General features: G+C 37.2%; 1 protein-coding gene across 1 annotated transcript in view; it reads left to right on the top strand.

The window, feature by feature from the left end:
* The window catches only part of ttc27 (tetratricopeptide repeat domain 27), a 274,814-nt gene that overhangs the window by 146,757 nt on the left and 104,493 nt on the right, over nt 1-23,564 (top strand). The window contains exon 10 of the mRNA XM_051919199.1: nt 17,309-17,422. Coding sequence (XP_051775159.1) covers nt 17,309-17,422 — 114 coding nt within the window. The remainder of the gene's footprint in view (nt 1-17,308; nt 17,423-23,564) is intronic.

Genomic DNA, 23,564 nt, shown 5'->3' with positions numbered 1-23,564 from the left:
CTCTTTGGCCCATCGTCCTGTTGGTGGAGGTCCCAAAACAGTTTAGAAACCTCACAACATTGATTTTACTTTTTCTTGAATGAGTGGCGCACTAATAGGAATGTTTCTTGAATGAGCATCACTGAACCACATAGAAACTGCTTTTCAAATCTTCAAATGCAGCAGTTCGCATATGTTTGCGGTGAGACCTGAGATTTTTTTTTTTCTTTTTTTGCTCTGTCTTTCAAGAAAGTTGACGGTGTCAATGGCGAAATTCCAAATCCACTGGCAACGTCTTTTATCTTTTTGCTGGAATTGAGAGCCGCAAAAATTTAAAGTATTTTTTTCTAATGTAAACTGTTGTCGTTTTTTCATGTCTGCCATTTCTATAGGAAGGTGACAATGAGATAATTCCAGTGGATATTTTTCAAATGTTGACGAGCAATAAGCAGAAGGTATCACTGAAAACCACAGAAAACAAACAGCAAAAAAACAATACGAGGAAAGTTCAAAGAAAGAAAAAAAATGTGCAACGTTTCTGTTTGGGGATCATTGTGCGCCACTGAGCTGCAACCACAAAACTGCTTTGTCGATGATTCATTCAGGCATTTCTTTTGGGCACTTCATTATAATGAAAGTATTTGTTGAATGTATTTTGCAGTAACAAGATTTCTATAGACTGTCATATGGGAAAAACTGTTTCGGACCATAAAAATACTTCGTTGTAATGGAAATTTCATTGTAAACATATTCATTGTAATGGATTTTTACCTGTAAGTCCATTTGACTGTTTATAAAATCTTGTCATTTTCTCTGATTTGAAGTAACATGTTTTATCCTAGAATTTATTTTTCTAATTTAATCATAATGCATTGATGGTACTGTGTTAAACACAGTTTGGAGGTCTGTTTTGAACTTAACTAAATTTTGCTGCAAATTCCACATGATTACCAGATGTTAGTGTTTCCAGTAATCCCATAATGCTGATATTTTTTCTTCTTTATATTTTTCTTCAGACTTCACAAATTTATTAGAAAGAGTTTTACATTCCATTTCTAAAGAAGTTGTTTTATATCGACAGCTATCACCATTTGTTTTAATTGTGTGGTGCAGTATGTGACCATATGTTTGTCATCCTTAATTTGAGCTCCAAAGACTTTCATTATATTGTAAGTTTTGTTAATCTTTTTTCTGATATTCCCATACATTTGTCCAAAGTTTTCTCTCAAAGCAGTTATTTTACATCATCTCCTGAGCCATTGCCTCCTGACTCATATTATTCAGACCTTTCTGCAGCTCAAATTTATTGCCGTCATATCCTTTTTAAATTCTGTTATTGTCATTCTTAATTCAGGAGCATCCACTGTATTTTTTTTACCTTGTTTAATGTAGTCATTTTATTGTAATTTATAAGAAATATAGTTCTTAACAGACATATTTTTTAAAGGATATTTCCAATCAGGGAGAGGCTATGTAATAAGCAAAAGCAAATCAGGGCGTTTATTACAGACTGCATTTTCACCCATCCACATTACAACACTGAGGCAGCCTTTTCAAATATATACAGCTCTGGAAAGTATTTTTAAAAGTCTCTATTTTCGGGAGTTGATGGGTTGTATGGATAAAATGTGAAAACCGACACTAATGTCTGCATTTTTAAATGAAAACAGTAGTGCGGATTGGGCCCAAGGGTCTTCTGGTAGGGCACACATCTGCTGTCCAGGCCATTATTATGTATACAAATTCTGTGAAACAGTTTTTGTCTTTGGATCCTTAATTTATCTTTGACACTGAGTTTTATCAGGTCTTTCTTCAAATGGTAATAAAACTGATGAAAATGGACACATTTACAGATTTTGACCATAGTGTACCAGTTAACACTACTTTTCTTCATACTCCAAGGACATGAGTTTAGACCCCAGTGCAGGGACTGGCTGTTTAGTGCACATTTCTTAGGTATGTCTTGTAGCCTAGTGGCTAAGCCAGCGGTCTTTAAACCTCACAGATGCTGGTTCAGTCGCCCCCTTAACTTGCTATGTGACCCCGGTCAAGTCATTAAACCTGCCCAGGCAGGTAAATTGTGCTGTGAACCTGTACTTGTAAAGTTCCTTATGATGGTATTTATGATTAGTGCTATATAGGTGCTATATGTAATAAAGGTCATTTGGTTGTTTAGTTTATTTTACAATAGATGTTTGCCTGTCTCTGAAAGTGTTGATGCTCCTGGTTCAGTCATTCAAGTTAATGGGATATCTTGTGCCATCTGCATGAGTTGTACTCAGTTTCAGGAAACCATATTGATCTCACTGCTTGGTTTGTGCTGATAGACTAAAAAACACAACATACAACTCTTCATCAGACTGCTGAATGCTTTTGATAATTCAGTCCCTACTAAATAAGCTGCAACTTCTGTTATTCTGGCGCCGCGATTTCTGTCATAACTCTGTTAAACGTTATGATTAGAAACAAAGTAGCAGGGCGCCAGAAATGTCTGGACCTCAAAGCACTCACACTAAATAAATAGACGCTCAATCGTTAACATTAGAAAAATGTTAACGAGCCATTCAGTCCAGTAGAGCTTGCTAATCCTCCACACCTAAATTTTCCAAAATTTTTCAAATACTGATTTTAAGGTCCCAAAAGTCCTACTCCCTACCACATTACTTGGTAGTTTATTCCATGTTTCTGTGGTTATCTGTGTCAAGAAAAACTTCCTAACATTTGTGTGATATTTACACTTAAGTTGCCACCTGTGCTCCCGTGTTCTTGTGGAATTCATTGTAAAGTAACAGCTTGGATCGACTGTACTAATTCCTTTTATAATTTAAACACTTCAGTCATGTCCTCTCTTATTCTCAATTTTCTTAACTTCCTTAGTGTTAGACCCGAGCGTTACTTGGACTGCGTAAACCGTGATAAAAGCATTAGTCCCAAGTGTCACTCGGGCAACTGTATAGATGTGTCTTGCTGTGGTCAACTGCATTAGCATGATGGGTGGCGTAGATCGTGCGGATCAAGAATTAACTTTCTATCCCATTATGCGGAGGCAACAAAAGAAATAGTACTAAAAGATATTTTGTCATCTGGTGGAACAGTGCACTTGGAATGCATTCATGTTATACAAACAAAAAGCTGGCAAAACTATATCCCATTCAAACTTTACATGCCAGCTTGTAGAACATATCATTGCTGCACTTCCACCATCCACACTACTGCTAAAGAGACGTGGTCGACCCAGCACATCGCGGATCAATCCAAAGCGTCTTATTGTACCTGTGTAGTGTGCTGTTCAAAAACTGATAAATCTGGAAAGAAAATCCAAAAAGAAACACGCTATTATTGTCCCAACTGTGACTTTGGATTGTGTCTTTCTACCGAGCTTTCAGATTTACCATACAAAGGATTCATTTTGAGATTATATACTCTCTTGGCATCATTAGTAGTATTATTATTGCTGTTTTTTATTTTTTTTTATTATTGTTCATATCATATTATTATTTGTATTCATCATTACTATTATCATTTGTATCATTATTATACTTCTGAGATTTAATAAAAATGTAATTTTTCATGCCAGAAAAAAATGCAACGCTTTTTAGATTTTTTTTTTTTTTTAAATAAAACACAATGCTAAGGAGGTTACACTGAAAAGCTTCAGCTTCTTCCATCTCTCCTCATACCTCTCAGTCCTGGAATCAGCTTAGTCGCTTTCCTCTGGACTTTTTCTAACACTGTGTTATCTTGCAGCCTTGGGACCAAAACTGCACACAGTACTCCAGATGAGGGCTCACCAATGTGCCATGAGTCTTAAGCATAGCCTCTCTTGACTTTTTTGCTTGCCGTCTTAGTTGTAATCATGTGGAGGACTCCCCTATCTGCACAGAAACCCCAAAGTCTAAACTGAACCCTGGGCTGCTCAAGTAGATCACTTCCTGTTATGAAGTTTTCTGTATTAGAGGGAATTAGTTTCTCCCACTTCTCCCATCCCTGTTCCGAGTTTGATGCAAAGTGTAAAACTGCAAGCATATAAAAGTGATCCCTTCTGCAGTCATCCAAGCTCATCTAAGAGCCCAGTATAGCAACCACATACAATGTATAATGTGTGTATGTGTGCAGTATAATGTACAGATAACTGCCTTTCAAAGGGACAGAATAACATCCAGTACATTTACTTAACAGGCACAGCGATGGATCAAAAACATCTGAAATACTTCAGTATTTTGCAGCTTCCTGCTAGCTACCATTAATTCAGAATGGTTTACTTGCTAATGACAAGCTGGCACTGATAAGACAGAGAAGTCTTGCCTTGAAAGTGAACTTCGTTTACTGAAGACTGATTTCTGACACTGTATTTCATCATTTCCAGATCAAAACAAAACTTAAAGCAAGACTATCTTAAAGTTACTAGTTCTGAACTCCTATGTTTAGCTCCATCTCCCATGTCTTCCCAAGGGCATCTCGGTAGTCTAAACAAATACCGTTGTAAAAATACCCCTCTGATTAAAAGCACTTGAACAGATGAATGCCTGCATTTGACATACTGGTAGTCTTGTCGTCTCATTGGACCTATGGAGGGTGAGGCAGCTGCTGTTGACTTTCACCTGTTGCCTTAAAATGATATGTTAGATGGTGAAGATTAGCCTCACAGCTTCAAATAATTATAAAACAAGTTGTGGAAGTAAATCATAAATGGAGGGTTTGTCCATATTGGGGTGGGAGGAGGAAGATGGGGGAGCTGTGATCCTTGCAAGACAGGAATTCACCAGACCACCCTAAATATAGTTTGCTGTTGGAGTGCTGATTTCCTTGCTGGCATTGCATGTCTCAGCTTATTCCCCTTGATACCTCTTCTGGCCCCTTTGTATTTACGTTGTTTACTGTACTTACACAGGCAATTGTATGCTGCACGGCATTGACTATCAGTTCTCTTTGTCAGTCAGCTCCCATGTACTGTATGTTTAGCATGTTAGCAGGGTTTGTAATTGCTGCTTGTTTAATTGAAGTGTTTAAAATTATGAAAGAAATTAGTATCATGACTCTCAGCTGTTACTTTAAAATGAGTTCATCAAGAACACAGAGACGCAGTTGGAAACTTGTTTAGGGCCGATTTCACACAAATGTTAGGAAGTTTTTCTTCAGGCACTAAAACAAAGACACAACGAATAAATTACTCGGTAATGCGATGGAGAGCAGGACTTTAGGGACCTTCAAATCTTGACTTGAATCGACTTGGTGAATAAGATGAATGAGCTTGTTGGGCTGAATGGCCTATTTTCTTTACAATTGTTCTAATGTTTTAATTTTTGTGTTTCAACAATCACTGTTAATGGATGAAATTACTCTTTTAATAGCACACATTCCTGGTCCATAAGTCTTGAAAGAATTACCAATAAATGTACAGTTTGTTCTGTGGTTTATGTCACTGGTTAGCGGTACTGTCTCATAGCTTCAGGGTAATCCACGTATACACACAAAGAATTAAAAAAAATAAATAAAAGAAGGAACACATCTTACTTGAATAAAGATAAAAAGGCGTTCACTTACAGTATTTAAATAAGATACCAGGATCAACAGTTAATCACATTTCTATTCAGTTTTGAATATGCATTTCACTATATAATCGTTTTATATGCCAGTTCATAACTTTACCTGAAATACATTCATTGAATTTGTTTCATTGCACTGGCAAAACAGAGGTTGGTCTATCTACCCCTTGTCCGATGCCACGTATTTCATTAGAGGGCTTCAGATTGTTCTGGGAATGAAGTCAGCCTTGTACTTGTCACCAGTTCATCTTTGCTATGCAACAGAAAAGTGTCATATAACCACTTAGTGGCAGAACGGCCTTTACCAGCTCAGTCTTCTGAGCACACAACACCGTGTTTTATAATCCAGTTCCTCCTTATTGTACCTCTTAAAAAAAATAAAACCCCATCGTCTTGAATCTCCTGTAGCTCCATACATGCATTTGAATGAGTACTTCAAAGAGACAGGTGTTTTATATACCACTGCAGTTACAATTTGTTTAAACTTCACAAGAGGGCAGCTGGAGTTTCCTCTGTTTTTGTAACTAATACCCAACTATTATTCATCTCAACAAAGACTATGCAGCCCAGACATCTTGTGTATGCATTAACGAAACATAAAAAACTGACACTACTCAGACAAAGCGTGAGAAAAAGAAAATAATAAAAAAGGTTGCATGTTTACTTCTGACAGAAATGGAAAGAATGGATTATGATACCCAGATGAAAGAGGGCTCTCACACGGGCCTGTCCTTGAGTTCCTTGTTGATGAATTCCTCATCTGGCACTGGCAGCTGCATTGATGTCTGCTGTCAACTTTTAAACTGCTGCCTTTTTTAAAAATTATTTTTTAATATTGAGTAAAGGTAACAACACCATTATGTACAAAAACACTATTTACATTTTATGTCAAATTAAAAGATTCAGTAAGTTAAGTCTTTCAAACAGGAGAAGGGATGAAGCTGCATGAATCATTATCTTGGAAAGAGTTACAGTAATTCAGGCATTTTTCAAATATCCAGCTAAGCCGTTGTATGTGGAGTAAAATATCTTCTTGGATTATGTAGTCATACTGAAAAAATGATGGCAGCCAATATATGTTATGACTCAATTGTTTTATAATGATCTTTAAAAAACAAAATAATACTGCTGAACCCAAAGCAGTGGTGAGCCAACAATAAGTTCCTTTGAACAGTGGCTTTCATAATCTTTCTGATTGTGTTGCAAGGTATACAGTGATGTGAAAAACTATTTGCCCCCTTCCTGATTTCTTATTCTTTTGCATGTTTGTCACACAAAATGTTTCTGATCATCAAACACATTTAACCATTAGTCAAATATAACACAAGTAAACACAAAATGCAGTTTGTAAATGGTGGTTTTTATTATTTAGGGAGAAAAAAAAATCCAAACCTACATGGCCCTGTGTGAAAAAGTAATTGCCCCCTGAACCTAATAACTGGTTGGGCCACCCTTAGCAGCAATAACTGCAATCAAGCGTTTGCGATAACTTGCAATGAGTCTTTTACAGCGCTCTGGAGGAATTTTGGCCCACTCATCTTTTCAAAATTGTTGTAATTCAGCTTTATTTGAGGGTTTTCTAACATGAACCGCCTTTTTAAGGTCATGCCATAGCATCTCAATTGGATTCAGGTCAGGACTTTGACTAGGCCACTCCAAAGTCTTCATTTTGTTTTTCTTCAGCCATTCAGAGGTGGATTTGCTGGTGTGTTTTGGGTCATTGTCCTGTTGCAGCACCCAAGATCGCTTCAGCTTGAGTTGAGGAACAGATGGCCGGACATTCTCCTTCAGGATTTTTTGGTAGACAGTAGAATTCTTGGTTCCATCTATCACAGCAAGCCTTCCAGGTCCTGAAGCAGCAAAACAACCCCAGACCATCATACTACCACCACCATATTTTACTGTTGGTATGATGTTCTTTTTCTGAAATGCTGTGTTCCTTTTACGCCAGATGTAACAGGACATTTGCCTTCCAAAAAGTTAAACTTTTGTCTCATGAGTCCACAAGGTATTTTCCCAAAAGTCTTGGCAATCATTGAGATGTTTCTTAGCAAAATTGAGACGAGCCCTAATGTTCTTTTTGCTTAACAGTGGTTTGCGTCTTGGACATCTGCCATGCAGGCCGTTTTTGCCCAGTCTCTTTCTTATGGTGGAGTCGTGAACACTGACCTTAATTGAGGCAAGTGAGGCCTGCAGTTCTTTAGACGTTGTCCTGGGGTCTTTTGTGACCTCTCGGATGAGTCGTCTCTGCGCTCTTGGGGTAATTTTGGTCGGCTGGCCACTCCTGGGAAGGTACACCACTGTTCCATGTTTTTGCCATTTGTGGATAATGGCTCTCACTGTGGTTCGCTGGAGTCCCAAAGCTTTAGAAATGGCTTTATAACCTTTACCAGACTGATAGATCTCAATTACTTCTGTTCTCATTTGTTCCTGAATTTCTTTGGATCTTGGCATGATGTCTAGCTTTTGAGGTGCTTTTGGTCTACTTCTGTGTCAGGCAGCTCCTATTTAAGTGATTTCTTGATTGAAACAGGTGTGGCAGTAATCAGGCCTGGGGGTGGCTACGGAAATTGAACTCAGGTGTGATACACCACAGTTAGGTTATTTTTTAACAAGGGGGCAATTACTTTTTCACACAGGGCCATGTAGGTTTGGATTTTTTTTCTCCCTAAATAATAAAAACCATCATTTAAAAACTGCATTTTGTGTTTACTTGTGTTATATTTGACTAATGGTTAAATGTGTTTGATGATCAGAAACATTTTGTGTGACAAACATGCAAAAGAATAAGAAATCAGGAAGGGGGCAAATAGTTTTTCACACCACTGTATATAACTTTGGCATGTAACATAACATACAAAATTATTCTGACCAGTTGCACCCTTCATGGTCTTTCTCTCATGCTATACTGTATACGTATTGAAACATTATATATTCGGACAGACACTGAAGCTTACGCTATGTCTTTTGATTCGTTTTGGAAGCTTTACTCTAAGTGACGTAGCTTGTAACTGATAACTGAAATTCTTCATCTTTATACGCCTGGCTGACATTTTAAGACATGTGATTGACCAGGTAGTTCATTTTTCATTAGAGTCTAGCTACAAACCCCAGAGCCCTGCTCCATTGAGGAGCTTTGTATATTGCATACATTTAATGACTTTTAGCGGCCTTTGCATTTCACATCATGTATGTTACACAATACGCCCAGTCATTTGCACACTTTGAAGGCATACCTTCGTTCTCATGAAACGCCCTTACACTGTGGTTGAAGTTAGGGTTTTGGGAGGTTATTCTTACTAATGAATAATGACAACTGTCAAGTAGACATTTCTTGTGTTGGGCATGTTGGTAGAAGGACAATCTCTCTGATAATTACACTGTCACCTAGTGCTGTGAGTCACAGTCAGACCCTTCTCAGAGCTTCCACTTTGTATACCACGTGACATAAATTTACAGTGGCACTCCTGAACTGCAGTGTTCCAGAGGTCTACAGCTAGCACCCTTGTTTATTTTTTTGGTAGCTCCCTGCCTCTTGAACTTCCTTTGTGTATACAAAATGTCTGCTGATACTCTTTTGAAGTTTGAATCTATATTCCTGTGCCTGCTTCTTTGTTGTTTTTATTCTGCTTGCTCATTTTATGTCTTATCATTATCTATTATTTATACTTGGCATTTCTTTTATATTCTATTATATATTTTAATGCACAGAAAAAAATGATATAGCACTATTCTGACCTGAACTGCATTCCAGAGAATTTTACAATTCCATATATTTAGAGCAACTGTTTACTTTCATTTTTTTACATTTGCAGCTTAACCAGGTTAAATTACAAAGTCAGTTGTAATTGAGCTGGCAATCTTGTGGTCCTTAGTCCAGTTTGTTACACACTACACCACACCATGCCGCTAATTTTACCTTTATTCAGACATCCTTTGCATCAGTTTTGTGTATTATAGCAAATACCAAAGTTCTAGTTTTGATACAGTAAATATTGTATTCCCTGTGCTATATATTGGACCTGGAAATGACACTTGATAATTAACATAATTAAACTGGATGGATGGATAAGAGAGAGTAAGAGAAGAAACTAATGAACTTGCTGACTAATTTTATTTGACACAATTGAGAAATTTAGCATTTTACAGATGCTCAAGAAATATGATAACAAACAAATAACAACACCCTTCCTCTATTGTAATTTTTAGAAATTATAAATTATTCATACAACACTGATTTGGAACTTCTAATTAATTATATGTGGAATTTGGGGTTTTTACACAGAAAAACTGAACTTAATGTCTGATTCGATGAGTCCTACTTCGTTGAAAAGTTAGCAATTTATTTGTTTTATCATGATGGAAGCTGCTATTTTATGCTATTGTTATGACCGTCTCCATGGAAATCTGCCCAGGTTTGCCCAGAGTGCACTGTTTGTGACACCGTCTGGGTCACTGGTTAAAGGTTGTCCTTGGTAATTCTGTGCTTGATGGATTACTTTTAAAAAATCGAGATTGAAAAACCTTACCTTCTTGACTTTCTGGCTAATCAATCTTGTGCTCTTGGTTTTTAATTGTGTTATTGACTTTGGCCAAAATGCATTTCCCAGTCATTTTTGTTACTGTATACCCTGAAATGCACACAAAGAATTATAAAAAAGAAAGAAAATTCCTGATTTGGCTGATGATCAGAGCAGTCATGGTGAGGCATTATAAAGGCATACAGTATTGCTGTTGGTATGAAGAAGCCCCAGTTGTATTTCTTGACCCACTTCTGCTGGGTAACTCATGGGATAAAAGTGCTCCATACTAGTGAGTTAGAGAAGGGACATGCAGCATTGTCCATAGTCGTTTGGCAGTTTTGTCTTCTCCTTTCCTCCGTTACTACCTCCAGAGATAGATAGATAGATAGATACTTTATTAATCCCAAGGAGAAATTCACATACTCCAGCAGCACCTTACTGATACAAAAAAACCTATATTAAATTAAAGAGTAATAAAAATGTAAGTAAAAACAGACAATAACTTTGAATAATGTTAATGTTTACCCCCCCCCCGCCAAGGGTGGAATTGAAGAGTCGCATAGTTAGACTGAGGAGATCGTTCCTCCCCCAATCAGTGGAGCAGGACAGTGACAGCAGTCTGTCGTGTGTGTTATATTTATTACTGTATACTATTAGTGTGGTGTGGTATGGTGGTTAAGGCTTTTGAACCATGAGGTTGGGGGTTCAGATCCAGCTACTGATACTGTGTGACCCTGAGCAAGTCAGTTGACCTGCCTGTGTTCCAATTGGAAAACCAAAAGAAATATAACCAATTGTATCATAAATCTTGTAAGTTTCCCTGGATAAAAGCAAATAAGTAAATAAAAATGAATTGAAAAAGAAGGATGAAATCCAAGAGGATGGAAGTGTTTTTGCCATTTCACTTGTCATAGTTCAGATGTGTCTTGTGTTTGTTATGGTATGACAAGATTTCATTTATAGAGACAATAGCATGATGTTGCCAAAAAATTATTTAATATGTTGTAGAAATTACTGAAAAATACAGTGTAGCAGAGAGGGATGTCACACTGAGGGCTTAAATTACGTTTGCTTTGCATTTTGTGGGTCTTGTGTTTTTTTGGCTGTCACTATGAAGATGGTAATTTAATTGCTAAAGCCTGAGAGTGTTCTGGTGGAGCACACCTGTTGCAAAAATTAAAAGGCAGCAACTGTTATCTACAAGTTTAAATCTCGAGGAAATGTCAGCTTGTGTGGCTTAAGCAGTCTTGAATATAAATTAATAGATAGTGGGCCTTTTAATGTGTTTATTCTGGGATATTGACAGGTTATACTTTTAACAGTTGACTTTACTGGCACAGTCTGAAGTTTAAAGTTTTTTTCTGTACTCGGTTGCATACTTTGATCTAGTACTGAATGATTAAATTGAATAATTACTATCAGCAGCAACCATTTTTGGTTTGGTTATGGAGCCATCTGTTCAAATCTGACCCGTTAATAAATCCAGCCATTTTCAGAGCCTAACTATTATCCAGTTTACTAAATGAAATCTTTGAATTTAAGTAGTAAAACTAACTTTGAAGCTGGTTATAACTAATAACTTTAAGTGCAGCAAATGCCACTCATACTGTACATATTAACAGAGTATGACATTTCATTTTTAGCTATGATACTATCCTGACAGTCTCTCAGATAAGTTGTGAACAATGAGTAGTTATAACACAATTATTTTCTGTTAGGTACCATGGGGCTGATGATAATCTTTGGTCAGTTTAGATAAAGCATGAAAGAGCAGACATGATAAATCCCATCTCACTCTTCATAGGACCATACACAGTATGTACGAGTCAAGCAAACAAAATGCAAGCAACAGGCAAAAAACTACACTGCTGTAGTCTGAATTTTTAGGGAAAAAAAACAAGAAAAGTTAATTCTGGTAAAGACATTCTAAAAATAGGGCTGTTCTAATCTGAAAGGAAGCTTTGTGCAATGGCAGGAAGTCCTTTAAGGGGTCCGCTATTTTCTGTCAAAGAAAAGTGTCTTGGTGCTCTCTGCTTTTACTCATTAACCAGGAATACATAAGTAGTGATGAAACAATCATCTCCTGCAGTGATCCATGTGGTGATCCCAGTCATTCCTAATGTTTTAGTTAGGTGATGGTCTTTTCAGTCAGTTTGAGTATTGATCCACTCCCCCATAAAGTTGTGAATGATGAAGCACCTGGGCACTGTTATTGTCTGCACAGTCTCTCCAGTCTGATCCACTGTAGCTTTGAACTCCCTCAGCATTCTCAGATCAGAGGTCTCTCCCTCACTGGTGGTCTTTCACCATCACTCAGTTTTTGTGGATGGCCAGCTGAAGGCAGATTTACAGCTGTGCCATACTCTTTCCATTTCTTCATGAATGATTTCATATCAGTGACTTCAGTGATTCCATCCCCTGACTTGTGCTATTCAATCACCTTTTCTTGGAGTTGCTTAGGGTGTTCTTTTGATCTTCATTATGTATGTTAGGTCATCATACCGACTGACTGCAAGCTGCCCCTTCCACATTCAGGTGTATTTATACAACAATCACCAGAAATCCCTGACCGTGACCTCCACTGAACTAACCATGTGACTTTTACAACAAATTGACAGCACCAGTAATGATGTAGGGGTATGCTATTAAACAGGGTTGATACATATGTGATCAGTTATTTTGTGTTTTTTTTATATTTGTAATTAATTTACACCACTTTGCAGAGATCCATTTTCACTTTGACATTAAAATATCTTTGTCTATTGATCCGTGTCAACAAGGTTAAATTAAATTCACTGTGATTCAGCTTTGTATAACCATTAAAACTCTCTGTCCATCTGTCCTTTTTATACACATACACACATATCAGGAAACTGGCATTTTTTTTCCATGCATGTGTGTTTTGTATTTTGTATAAGCTGCACATTGTGTCTTATGCTTTTAGTTGAATTATCTTTTTTATTTTATTTGTATATTGTTTTTGTTATATTTATTGATTAGTGTATCGCACTAATAAATAGAATAAACTGAACTGAATTATTTTGCCTTACAAATATATTCTGAGAATTTGAAAGTTTTCAGGCACTGCTAGATTACATATTTTGCTCCAGACTGTATTTTACTGTAAACTACCAAGCTCAAAGAGAAATATTTTAAAGACAAATGTTATTTGTCATCAAATAAGAAAAATTGTCTGTTCATTCCCAAGAGCTGGTTTACATTAACTTCAGTTTCCGTTTACTAATAAAGGTCACTGTGCTTTTGTTTTCCGAATTCATTTTATGTGAACATCCTGACTTTCTTCTCAAAAAGTACTTCATCTCCTTTATCTTGTTCAGGGTATAATGCAGAGACTTATTCTAGTTTTGAATAGTGTAACTTCTTATCTAATGGCCAATATAATGTTGTCTTGGGTTTTGGTTTCCATGGCGATATTTCCCTAAACATGGCCTACTTTTCAGAAACAGCTTGTTTGTTGTGAGGAGATGATTGCTATATGTACATAGAGTAACATTTTCCAGGATTTTTGACAATAGATTGATTTCATCTCTTTGGAGGAGCTTGGGATGCAGCATTGTTTGCAACATGTTCTAAAGTGCGATACAGCAAAGTTGACAGTTTGGGTGTGCATGGGCTACACATATGGAACAATGTAGAGATGTTTTGTTTAAACAACCAGTTTAGTGCTCCTCATCACAGTGTGGGAGTTAGGAATAACAGGCGTAGCATTTATTAAATATATTATTTTCTCATATGACTTAAAAACTGCATGCTACAGGGAAACTTTGTCAGCAAGCTTCAGTCTAATGGTCAGTCTATTTTTCTCAGCACACTTGGTCCAGTTTTTGCATACTTATTTAATATTGTCAATGTGCAAATCATATTTCTATTAATTTTTGAACCGTGCATGTGAGTTGATCGTTTAGCTCGGCTAGGTGAAATCTTTTGTGTCATCTTCTGCCTTCAGAGCAGTCAAGGCAAGATTGTAAATTTAAATGACCAACTATTTAATGAACAGTAATTGCATTTATGCATATATATGATATCATTGTGCTTTTCAAATCTTGATATATGGCAGTTAAATGAACCCCTTCCTTGCCTAAATCTCAAGAGTTACTAAGAAAGGGTAATGCAACAAAGGACACTGAGCAGGTTGTTTTACTTTCACTTCTAAGAATCACCATGATGATCATCAGAGACAGTCTTAACTTCAAAGTCTCCTAAGTCGTCCTGTGGCAGCTGAAAGAAAAGTAGAAGTTCTTGTCCCAGGCACAGCATAACAGATTGGGCATGGGTTCTTCAAATTATCTTGGATGAGGTTCATTACTGAAATGAGATCCCTCTTTTAAATCTCATACTTTTCCATCTGTTACAGTGTGACAAATTTGTTTTCCAAGTAGTATGACTAGATACAAGTTAATTTTAATCTCAGACTAACAGAGCATGTGGACCCTAAATTCCATGCTGTAAACCAAAGCCATTTTGTCTTGTGAACCACTCCTTTAAAACAGGCTGTGTTGGCCTATCGGTTTATGTATTTCTATATGTGGTCCTCCAATATCTCTTTAAAAAGGTGAACAATGAACTGCTTGTATACTTCGCAAAAGTGCCTAGTTGCTATCCTGTTAATGTCATCTTTTTGTTGCTAGTTATCAGCAATTGTGAGCCATTGGGAAATCAAGATTCACATTATTTTGGAAAAGTCTCAGCTTCATAATTTTTTTAAATTCTTGCTTGGGAAAGAGTGTAATCGATCTTCCAGTTTAAGCCTATTTAGTACATTCTGTCTTGACACACTGGAAAGAAGCCATTACATAATTGGGCTTGGCAAATCTAATTTGGTTTTAAACTTACTTAAATGGATGTAACAGCCATACATTCCTTTAAAATAAAGAATATGTAAACTGTGAGCCAAATCTGATAATGTAGAATCTGTGTAGAGAGGAATCCAGTTACTTGATGTCATATAATAACTGTGAGTGGCGTGCTTTAATTTGAAGATCTCCTCGTTTATCGCCATGGAGCAGCTTTCCCACTTGTATGTGCCTGATCATTTTCTTTATAGAATTTTAAATAACACAGTACTTATGTACACATAGGCTGTTCTCTTGAACTCCAAGGAAGACGTGTGTTATTACTGGGAAGACCAAAAAAGGATTTGGTTTAACACTGAGCATCAGTTCTCAGTGTTAAATTGAAAGTTATTTGCTGTTGAACCCAACATCACATTTAAAGTATTAAACAGAAATAAATGACGGCAGCAAATTACCGTATTTTTTGCACCATAAGACGTACCTGACCATTAGACGCACCTAGGTTTAGAGGAGGAAAACAAGAAAAAAAATATTCTGAACCAAATGGTGTACTAATATGTTTAATAAAATATAGCAGAAAAATATTTCAACCGTGTAAATTCAACAGCGGTATTAAGAAACATCATCACTGTCATTAACAAATAAGGAGAGACTTTAAGGTTCAAGCACTCTTCTAGTTTCATGGAAACCCCAAGAACTCCTCATCGCTAGTGTCAGAATTTATGAAGCTCAGTTGCTCACAATCACTTTGCAGGAGCACGTACCTATCATCACGCGGCATAACCTGTCCAAAGCCACCAGGAGACAAAGCACGTTTGGTCCAATGCTCCCAGAAGTTATATCGCCAGTCTAGTCCCATCTATATTTGTAATGCCACAAAGCCCTTCATCTCGTGCTTTGTTGTGGGTTTCCAGTTTGAAAAACGAGAATGCGGTGCAAGCATAGCCCTCGATTCAAAAAATTGCTCTGCATACCTGTTTGTCTCGTCTGACAGTAGCTGACAGGCAGCTTCAGGAAAGAACAGCCTGAAGTAGTCCAGCGGCTAGTAATCTGTCGAGTCCAACAGCAAGCCATACTGTCTTGTGAAGTCCGGTAGCCAGTTTGGCTCCCATGGATCAATGTCTAGGTATTCCTCCCACACAAACCTTGCCATAGGTGCATCGGCTGCATGAATACGCTCAACTGGGGCGGCATCGGCTGGTGTCCCGATCAGCTGATGCCAGTTCCTCACTCTCTTGTTCGATCTCCTGATCACTCTCAACAAGATCAGATTCTGAAAAATCAGAGTCCGACTCAGTGATAATGTGCAAAACATCGTCTGCTGAGTATTTTGTTTTCTGCACTCGCTAAGCTCCCTCGTGAGATGTCGATGCCATCTTGCCTTTGTTTACTTTTGTTTACATTTCGCAACTCACGCACACGCAAGGATTAGATGCCGAGTCAATGAGTCTAACATTCCTCCAAGCACAGAGGGAATGCCTGTAACATAACAGTGAGTTTTGTCACCCTCTACCCCTGGATGTCGACTTTTGTCAAGTAATACACATCATGGTCTGTGACGCAATATTCGCTCCATAAGACGCACAGACATTTCCAACCTTCTTTTGGGGGAAAAAAAGTGCGTCTTATGGTGCGAAAAATACGATATGTCCTAGTAAAGAATACAAAACCTCAAGAAATTAGGCAGAAAATGTTCTTCAGTCCATTGCAGCTCAGTTGGCCAATTTCCAGAAAATTTTACACAAACAGTGAGAGATAAGGCACTATATGATAGATTGGTAGATAGATAGTTATATTGATAGATATGAAAGGCACTATATGATCATAGATATAAATATGGAGCGCAATATTAAATAGATATAAAGACAGATAGCAAAGGCACTATGTTAGATAGAGAGATAGATATAAAAGGCACTATAAGATAGGTAGTTAGGAAAGCACAGATGGACTTTCTTTCCTTGATCCCAAGGGGGGGAATTTGCTTTTTTACAGCAGCTCAAAAAATGAATATTAACGTATTATAACAAACAACAAATACACACCAGGATATCTGCAAAGAAAGAAAACAGCAAGGCATTATACAGGCGTATTGCTATTGGTATAAAGGAGCGCCCATAGCATTTCCTAAAGTACTTCTGATGAATAATTTGTTGGCTGAAAGTCCTCGGTGTTTGTGTGTCTCCTGCGCTACTACTACCTGCAGAGTGCCCAGAGGTTGTCCCATAACTGAACCTGCCTTTTCATTTAGCTTGTTGATTCAGTGGGCCTCTCTTCAAGCGATGTTACCAGAAAACCCACACTGGCCATCTCAGAGTTATGGAAGATGTGAAGGATGTCACAACCCACATTAAATGCATGCTTGTTTTTTAAGTTGATATTTGTTATACACAAAAATTTGAAAATGTATTTCTTGTTAAGATTAAATGACTTGCTTGTTTTTTTGTAGTGTCTACTATCTCAACCCAAATTCTGGCCAATTGAAGTTACTGCTTTAATGATCCGGACAAAGCTTGAAAAGGGCAGCGCACGAAGAATCGAGAGAGCCATGATGCAAACTCAGGTATCCCATAATCAGTCTTTTCATTGGTAAAGAACAAATAGAGATATAGCACATGGGTCGTTTTCTGTATGGAAACCTAAGATTTTCTTTGGCAGTATGTCATATAGTATGTTATCATATCTGTGCCATCTTCAGACAAGCAGCATTTGTCATGTTGTTTGTTTCTAATATGCATTATCTGTGTTCTCTGTCTAAGAAAACCCTGGCTGGATAAAAAGCATATCCTCCAACTGGACTACAGTTTATGACTCTGTTGTTCAAAAGATTTAACAGCATCTGACAGACTGCCTTTTTAAGTTATCAGTTTAGGGTGCGTCTACAAATCAGTGAGGATGTCAGCCTCACAATATCATCTCATGGTCAAGACCAGGCTGCTTGAGGCTCTTCTCATTTGTAATTTTGGAGAGATTTTACATGGATGTCTTGAAGCAGAGTTCTTCAAGTTGTGACGGATGGCCAGGTCCCATGCCTGGCCAGGACGCCCCTTCGACGTATGTTCCCAGGGAGCAACCATGGGCTGCTCAATACCTCCCCTGGGACACTTGGTGACAGCCTCCCTTGCTGACAGTAGTACTTCTGCTTCCCGCAGGGCTCCATGGGAGATGGAGTTCTCCACGGCCCTGTTGGGATCTTAGTTGGCCGCCAGAGGGCACTGCATGGCTTCCTGAACCCGGATGGGCAAGTCTTCAGCCCCACCCGGAAGTACAACCGGAAACAGGTGATCAAGCACTTGGAGCATTTCCGGGTGGGTTATAAAAGGGGCCAGTAACCACCACTCAGCGGCCAGAGTCGGGAGGAGGTGGACGAAGCTTGATGGGAGGAGTGGTGGTGCCAGAAGGGAGTGTATTTTGTTGTTGTGTAGTTTTGGTCTGTGTTGTGCCTGTGGGGTTCACGGGGAAGACGTGCCCCACAGGTGAAGAAAATAAAAGTCTTGTTGGTGCTTTTACACGTGCCTCTGTGTGAGTCTGTGCTGGGTCAGGCGCAATACAGAGCATATGTTACAAAGTATATGCTCATGAGAAATGTACAAGTAGCATTTCAGCTGGTAAAGGAATTTAACATCTTGATATTATGACTTTAAAATATATTAAACAGCAAAAGTACACTCAAGAATGTTGATTCTAGTGAACCTTGGACACATTGGAAGCTGTGTGCGTGTGTGAAGCAGTGCTTCATATTGAAATTTCTGTATGATATACGTTTATTTGTTTACTTATTGATTGATTGGATGGATGGGTGTATCATTTGTCATGCGAGTGTGTATTCTTTTTTATGTTACTGCTGTTCTATGAACCTGAATTTTTCCCCTTGGGATTAATAAAGTTTATCTAACCTAATCTAGATGAATAGACTGATAATAATGAAGGCTTTTACCAGAGGGCCTTTTTAAAACAGGTTACATGCAGCATGCAGAACATGTTAGGTGGGCATATTTACCAATGCAGTCAATTGAACAACAGGTAAAACACATTTGTGATGTTGTCAGTTACGATTTTCTGAAATTGTAGAACCATACAGAATATGAATAGCATTACTGCTGAAAAAAGTAAGCAAAATCCTAATAAAACCAACCTTAAGATCTATGGGCTTTAATGAACACTGAGTGAGATCCACACCATATGTTCGGACTCCTAAACAAAGTGATGATGTTGTCTGTCTCTGTCCTCTAACTGGTGGGTTGGACGTGTACGGGACACAACTGACATAGAATCATGCATCACATTTTACAAACCTGGTAATGTGACTACAGGTTTTGGCAATAACTTTACATAATTTGTGGCTGCTTTTCTGCCTCTGTAACCTAAATAAAAGGTCTCAACCTTTAATGACAATTATCAAGCTGTCAACTTCATTGTTTCATAGAATTAAATCAACCAGAGATTGTGAAGTGTCCATTGCACTGCATTGTTAACCCTGTCTGACATCTTAACGCTGATGTCATATTGTACATGGTACTTTTATTTTTCTGAAAGCTGGTATTTTTAACACCTTCCTGGAGACATTTGACTGTAAAAAAAAAAAAAAAGTGAGTAATGACATGCTGTCCTTGTTTTTTGTGTTTGTGACTCTGATGACAGTGCCAGTTAATCCTTGTAAGATGCTAGTATTGTGCTAGTCAGCATCCTTTCATGTCAGCCTATCAATTTCTGGCTTCTGTGTGAATTGTATATCACAGCTAATGTGACATGATTATTTAGGTGAAGCAGAGCTGTCTTGTTCCAGGCTCAAGGCAGACAGCTAGTCTTGTTTGAGGTACTCAAGTAATTAGAGAATGAAAGATCTAACACATTACCTATTAACAATATTTATTATTTTACTCTTTTAGGCAGATTTATCATTTTTTGTATGTGCTTTATAGTTTATACAACAATTAAACAAGATTTATGTAGCAGCGTGCTATTCATCTGCAGTGAGACATTGACTAAAGAGAGCCCAGTTTAAAATTTACAAGAAAAAGATGATGCCCGATTCTGTTCTGTACGTCTGGAGAACTGTAGTTGTTCCTTGTTTCACTGCCCTAGCAGAGCAGAAATATACAGCTGTTTTTATTTGTTGGGTTAGTGGGATTCCTACAACAGCCATCATTTTGCTGCCCAATTCCCTTCTTTAATATGAAACTCTTTGCACTGTTCTTGTTTGAAAAGATGTTAGAGCTTCTTAGATAAACTAATGTTTACAGGTGAAATGCACCAGGTGGCGGAAAAGATGACAGCACACTCTGCTTTTGATATTTTGTGTGTGTTTGTGTTTTGTGTGTGTTTTTCTGAATTTCTCAGTTTTAAATGGACTTTCTGAAAATGCTGTATAGTTAAATTAAAATTGTTACTTGCTGCATCTTATTTTTATTATCAGCTAGTTTGCTAGAGAACATGTCATCGTGTCATTATGGTCTGTGAGGACCTTTACTTTGAATGTGGTACGGTCTAGTATATTATGTGTGACAATACCTGCACTTGTCCAGCTCTCTGGGCACACAGAGCAGAGGTTAGTGGGAAATTACAATAGCTACATGGTGGGCTATTGAGAAAAGTATTGTATCAAAATGTGGACATTGGTCTTTGATCTAATGCTAATGAAACATCACATCTACTATGAAAAGGATTTTAATTTCTATATGACCTAACACTAATATATTTTTCCCCACACCAAGATATTATAAATGTCATTAAAAGAAAGCTGTTTCCCAGATAGATGCTCATTGATTGATTTTTTTGCCATTCCACAGTGTACATTTAATTGCTCCACATTGTACCTAAAGCGTTTATAGGATTTGACTTCCCAAATCTGCAGGTGTCGTATAGAAAAAAAGGACTAGCACATTCTGAATTGTGCTAACATTTCATGTCTTTGAAAAACAAATTTTAATTCAGTTGTGTTGCATAATTTACATTTCATTTATGGAGTCGTATGCTCAAAACGTCCAAAATGTGCGTATTTTTGAGTAAAATACTGTTAAGAAAATACACTTCAGGATAATGAGAGCAGGCACAAAAGTGAATTGGGTACAAGCAAATTTGTCCTTCTTAATTGAAGAACCCTCATGAAGATCGCTGGTCAAGAGTCCTGCAAACACCGCTCCCCAAAGCAATTCCTCACTGGTTTAAGTATAATTCAGTAAGAGATATGAGTGTATCTGCAGTCAGGGGCTCCTTAGAGTCAATTTCACAGTTCTACGTTTACCTCAAACAAATTAAAAAGCATTTTCTTTTTAAATAACGTAGTTCTGTCCCAACCAACACCCTTGTCAGTGAAGAAGGTCGTAAAGTAAAATCTTTACTTTAAAGTTTAGGTTTCATCATTCAGGGATGCCAGCCTAGATTTTGTGGTGATGAATTGATTCACTGAAAAATATAGCAGAACATTGTCAGAACTTACTCTTAAATTGGCTTGACTTGGATGGATGGATGGATTATATAGTCAGCTTTTTTGGAAAGTCACTGTCTTCTCTCTAGTTTTAACCACACTCTTCTAATGATATGGTACCATTTATGCTTCAGTTGACACTTGATTTTTGAAAGTGGCCCACTGCTGTATTGTTGCCAGAGAATCAAATTTGGTGCAGAAAGTGAAGTGAAAGTAATTTTTAATTAGTTATGATATTATTGTCTTATGTTGCCTCTTAGGATGTTCTGTTGACCTGTATCTACTGTCCATAGAGTCATTAAAGTGGCTAAAATAAGGATTCAGAATTTTGTGTAAAACAATGGAATGCGATTGGAGTGTTTAATGACATTTCTCAAAATTTGTTTTTTTCTCTTGTCTGAATTTAGTGCAGAATTTCCCTTTTGATGTCATCATGCAACTTCGCCTTCTCCTCCCTATAATATTGTATAATGCATACTTGAGCACAGTGACAGTCAAATGTGAAGCAATTCTATAATTATTCAAGGTTTTTTTCCTTGTCTAAGCATAGATTAAACCTAGATGTTTTGCCATTCTCAGTTTTCATTTGAGTGTCTGCTATTTATTGACCGTATCAGCAAGTCATACAAGCAGTCTTCTGTTAAATAATGAAGTTGCGGCGCTTAACAGAGGTCAAGAAGTCTTTACTTAGAAGTGCATCTGTGAGCAATACAAAAATGACCGTTTACCAGGAAATAAAATGTTACATAAATGACACAGTAATCCATGTAAAGTGTTGTATGACCACCATTTAAATTATGACATCTTCTCCAAGTTAAGATTTAGTCTTGATATTCTTTTATTTTCTTTATAGAGTGGATTCAGAAAGTACTGTATTCTTTTTCACATTTTGCTATGTTGCAGCCTTTTGCTAACACTTAGTAGCCCATAATGACGACTGACAAAGTGAAAACAGTAAATTACCCATAACACTATGAGTCTGATCACATATGGCAATGTTATATTTTATTTTTTATAAATTTGCCAAAATTTCTAAAATAATTTTTTGCTTTGGCCTTCTGTGCTATTTAGTATTTATTGATGTAGGGGTTAAATTAATTTAAATGAGGGGTTAAATTAATTGAAATGATTTTAACACAAGGTTCCAACATAACAAAATGTATAAAATGTGAAGGGGTCTACATATGCACTGAGTGCACTGAAATTCTGTCCCCCTCTTCTCTGTCTGCTTGATACCCTCAATTAATTAAAGAAGCTGTAATGTAACATTTTTCAGCTACCTACCAATTAACAATTACTAGTGCTTATGATTTCTCAGTTATAATATCCCCTGTTCACTCTCTGAGAAACAATAAACCAGCACACATTGAAAAGAATTATTGGCACTGCAGTTGGGAAAGCTAGTAGGCTTCATAAATGAATTAATAAATGATTTTCTCATTAAGGTTTTCACAAGATTGTTACCAGTTCTTCTTGATCAGATGTTTATGTAAATATGTTTTTTTGTGCCAGTACAAGTGTAATAGTTATACAGTTATGGCTAATTTTATTGATTTGCTAGATGAAATACCCGGCGTTGCCTGGAAGGAAAATAAAGTTTTGTTTTTTTTTTGTAATTGTTTGAGAAAAATATCCTTAAAAAAACACAACTTTAAAAATAAAAATAAATTAACAAACAATGAAGATACACTAATGTGCTTGTTTTGCAGTCTTGTATGTATGTTATCAGCCAGTTGATGCTTGGAACCGGCCAACTCAATCAAATTTCAAAAGCAACAGGGTCGCGGTGGAGCTCAAACATAAAGAATGCTGGCAGTCACCTCCAGTTTGTCCTCTGGTGGTCGTTACAAGTGTCAACTGGATGATTACATGCATACAAGATCGCAAAATCACCCCCCACCCTACCCAGAAGGTGGTGAGTTAGGGTTGATTTCACCCTACGGTATTTTTAGTCGATAAATGAGAAACATATGTACTAAGTTTCATGAAAATCGCTCCAGCCATTTGGAAGTGATGCTGGAACATACACACACACACATTGACTTTAATATATATATATATATATATATAAGATTTGCAGTTTTAACATATGTATCTCTCTATTATAATAAAAAAAATCCTGGAACAAGATTAGACTTTTTAGCCTTGGATGAGATGTGACTTTTTCAGAGACATACTTTCATGTCCCGCGAGATGAGACTTTGTGCCAAGAGATTTAACCACGCCTGGGCCTGGAAATAAGACAAAGAGTAGATGACAAAGTAGAACGTTGTAAAGA

This window comes from Erpetoichthys calabaricus, chromosome 15, assembly GCF_900747795.2.
Source record: "Erpetoichthys calabaricus chromosome 15, fErpCal1.3, whole genome shotgun sequence".
In the NCBI taxonomy this organism is placed as follows: domain Eukaryota; kingdom Metazoa; phylum Chordata; class Cladistia; order Polypteriformes; family Polypteridae; genus Erpetoichthys; species Erpetoichthys calabaricus.
Note: the sequence above shows the minus strand (reverse complement) of the source record. Positions and strands in the feature narration are given on the sequence as shown.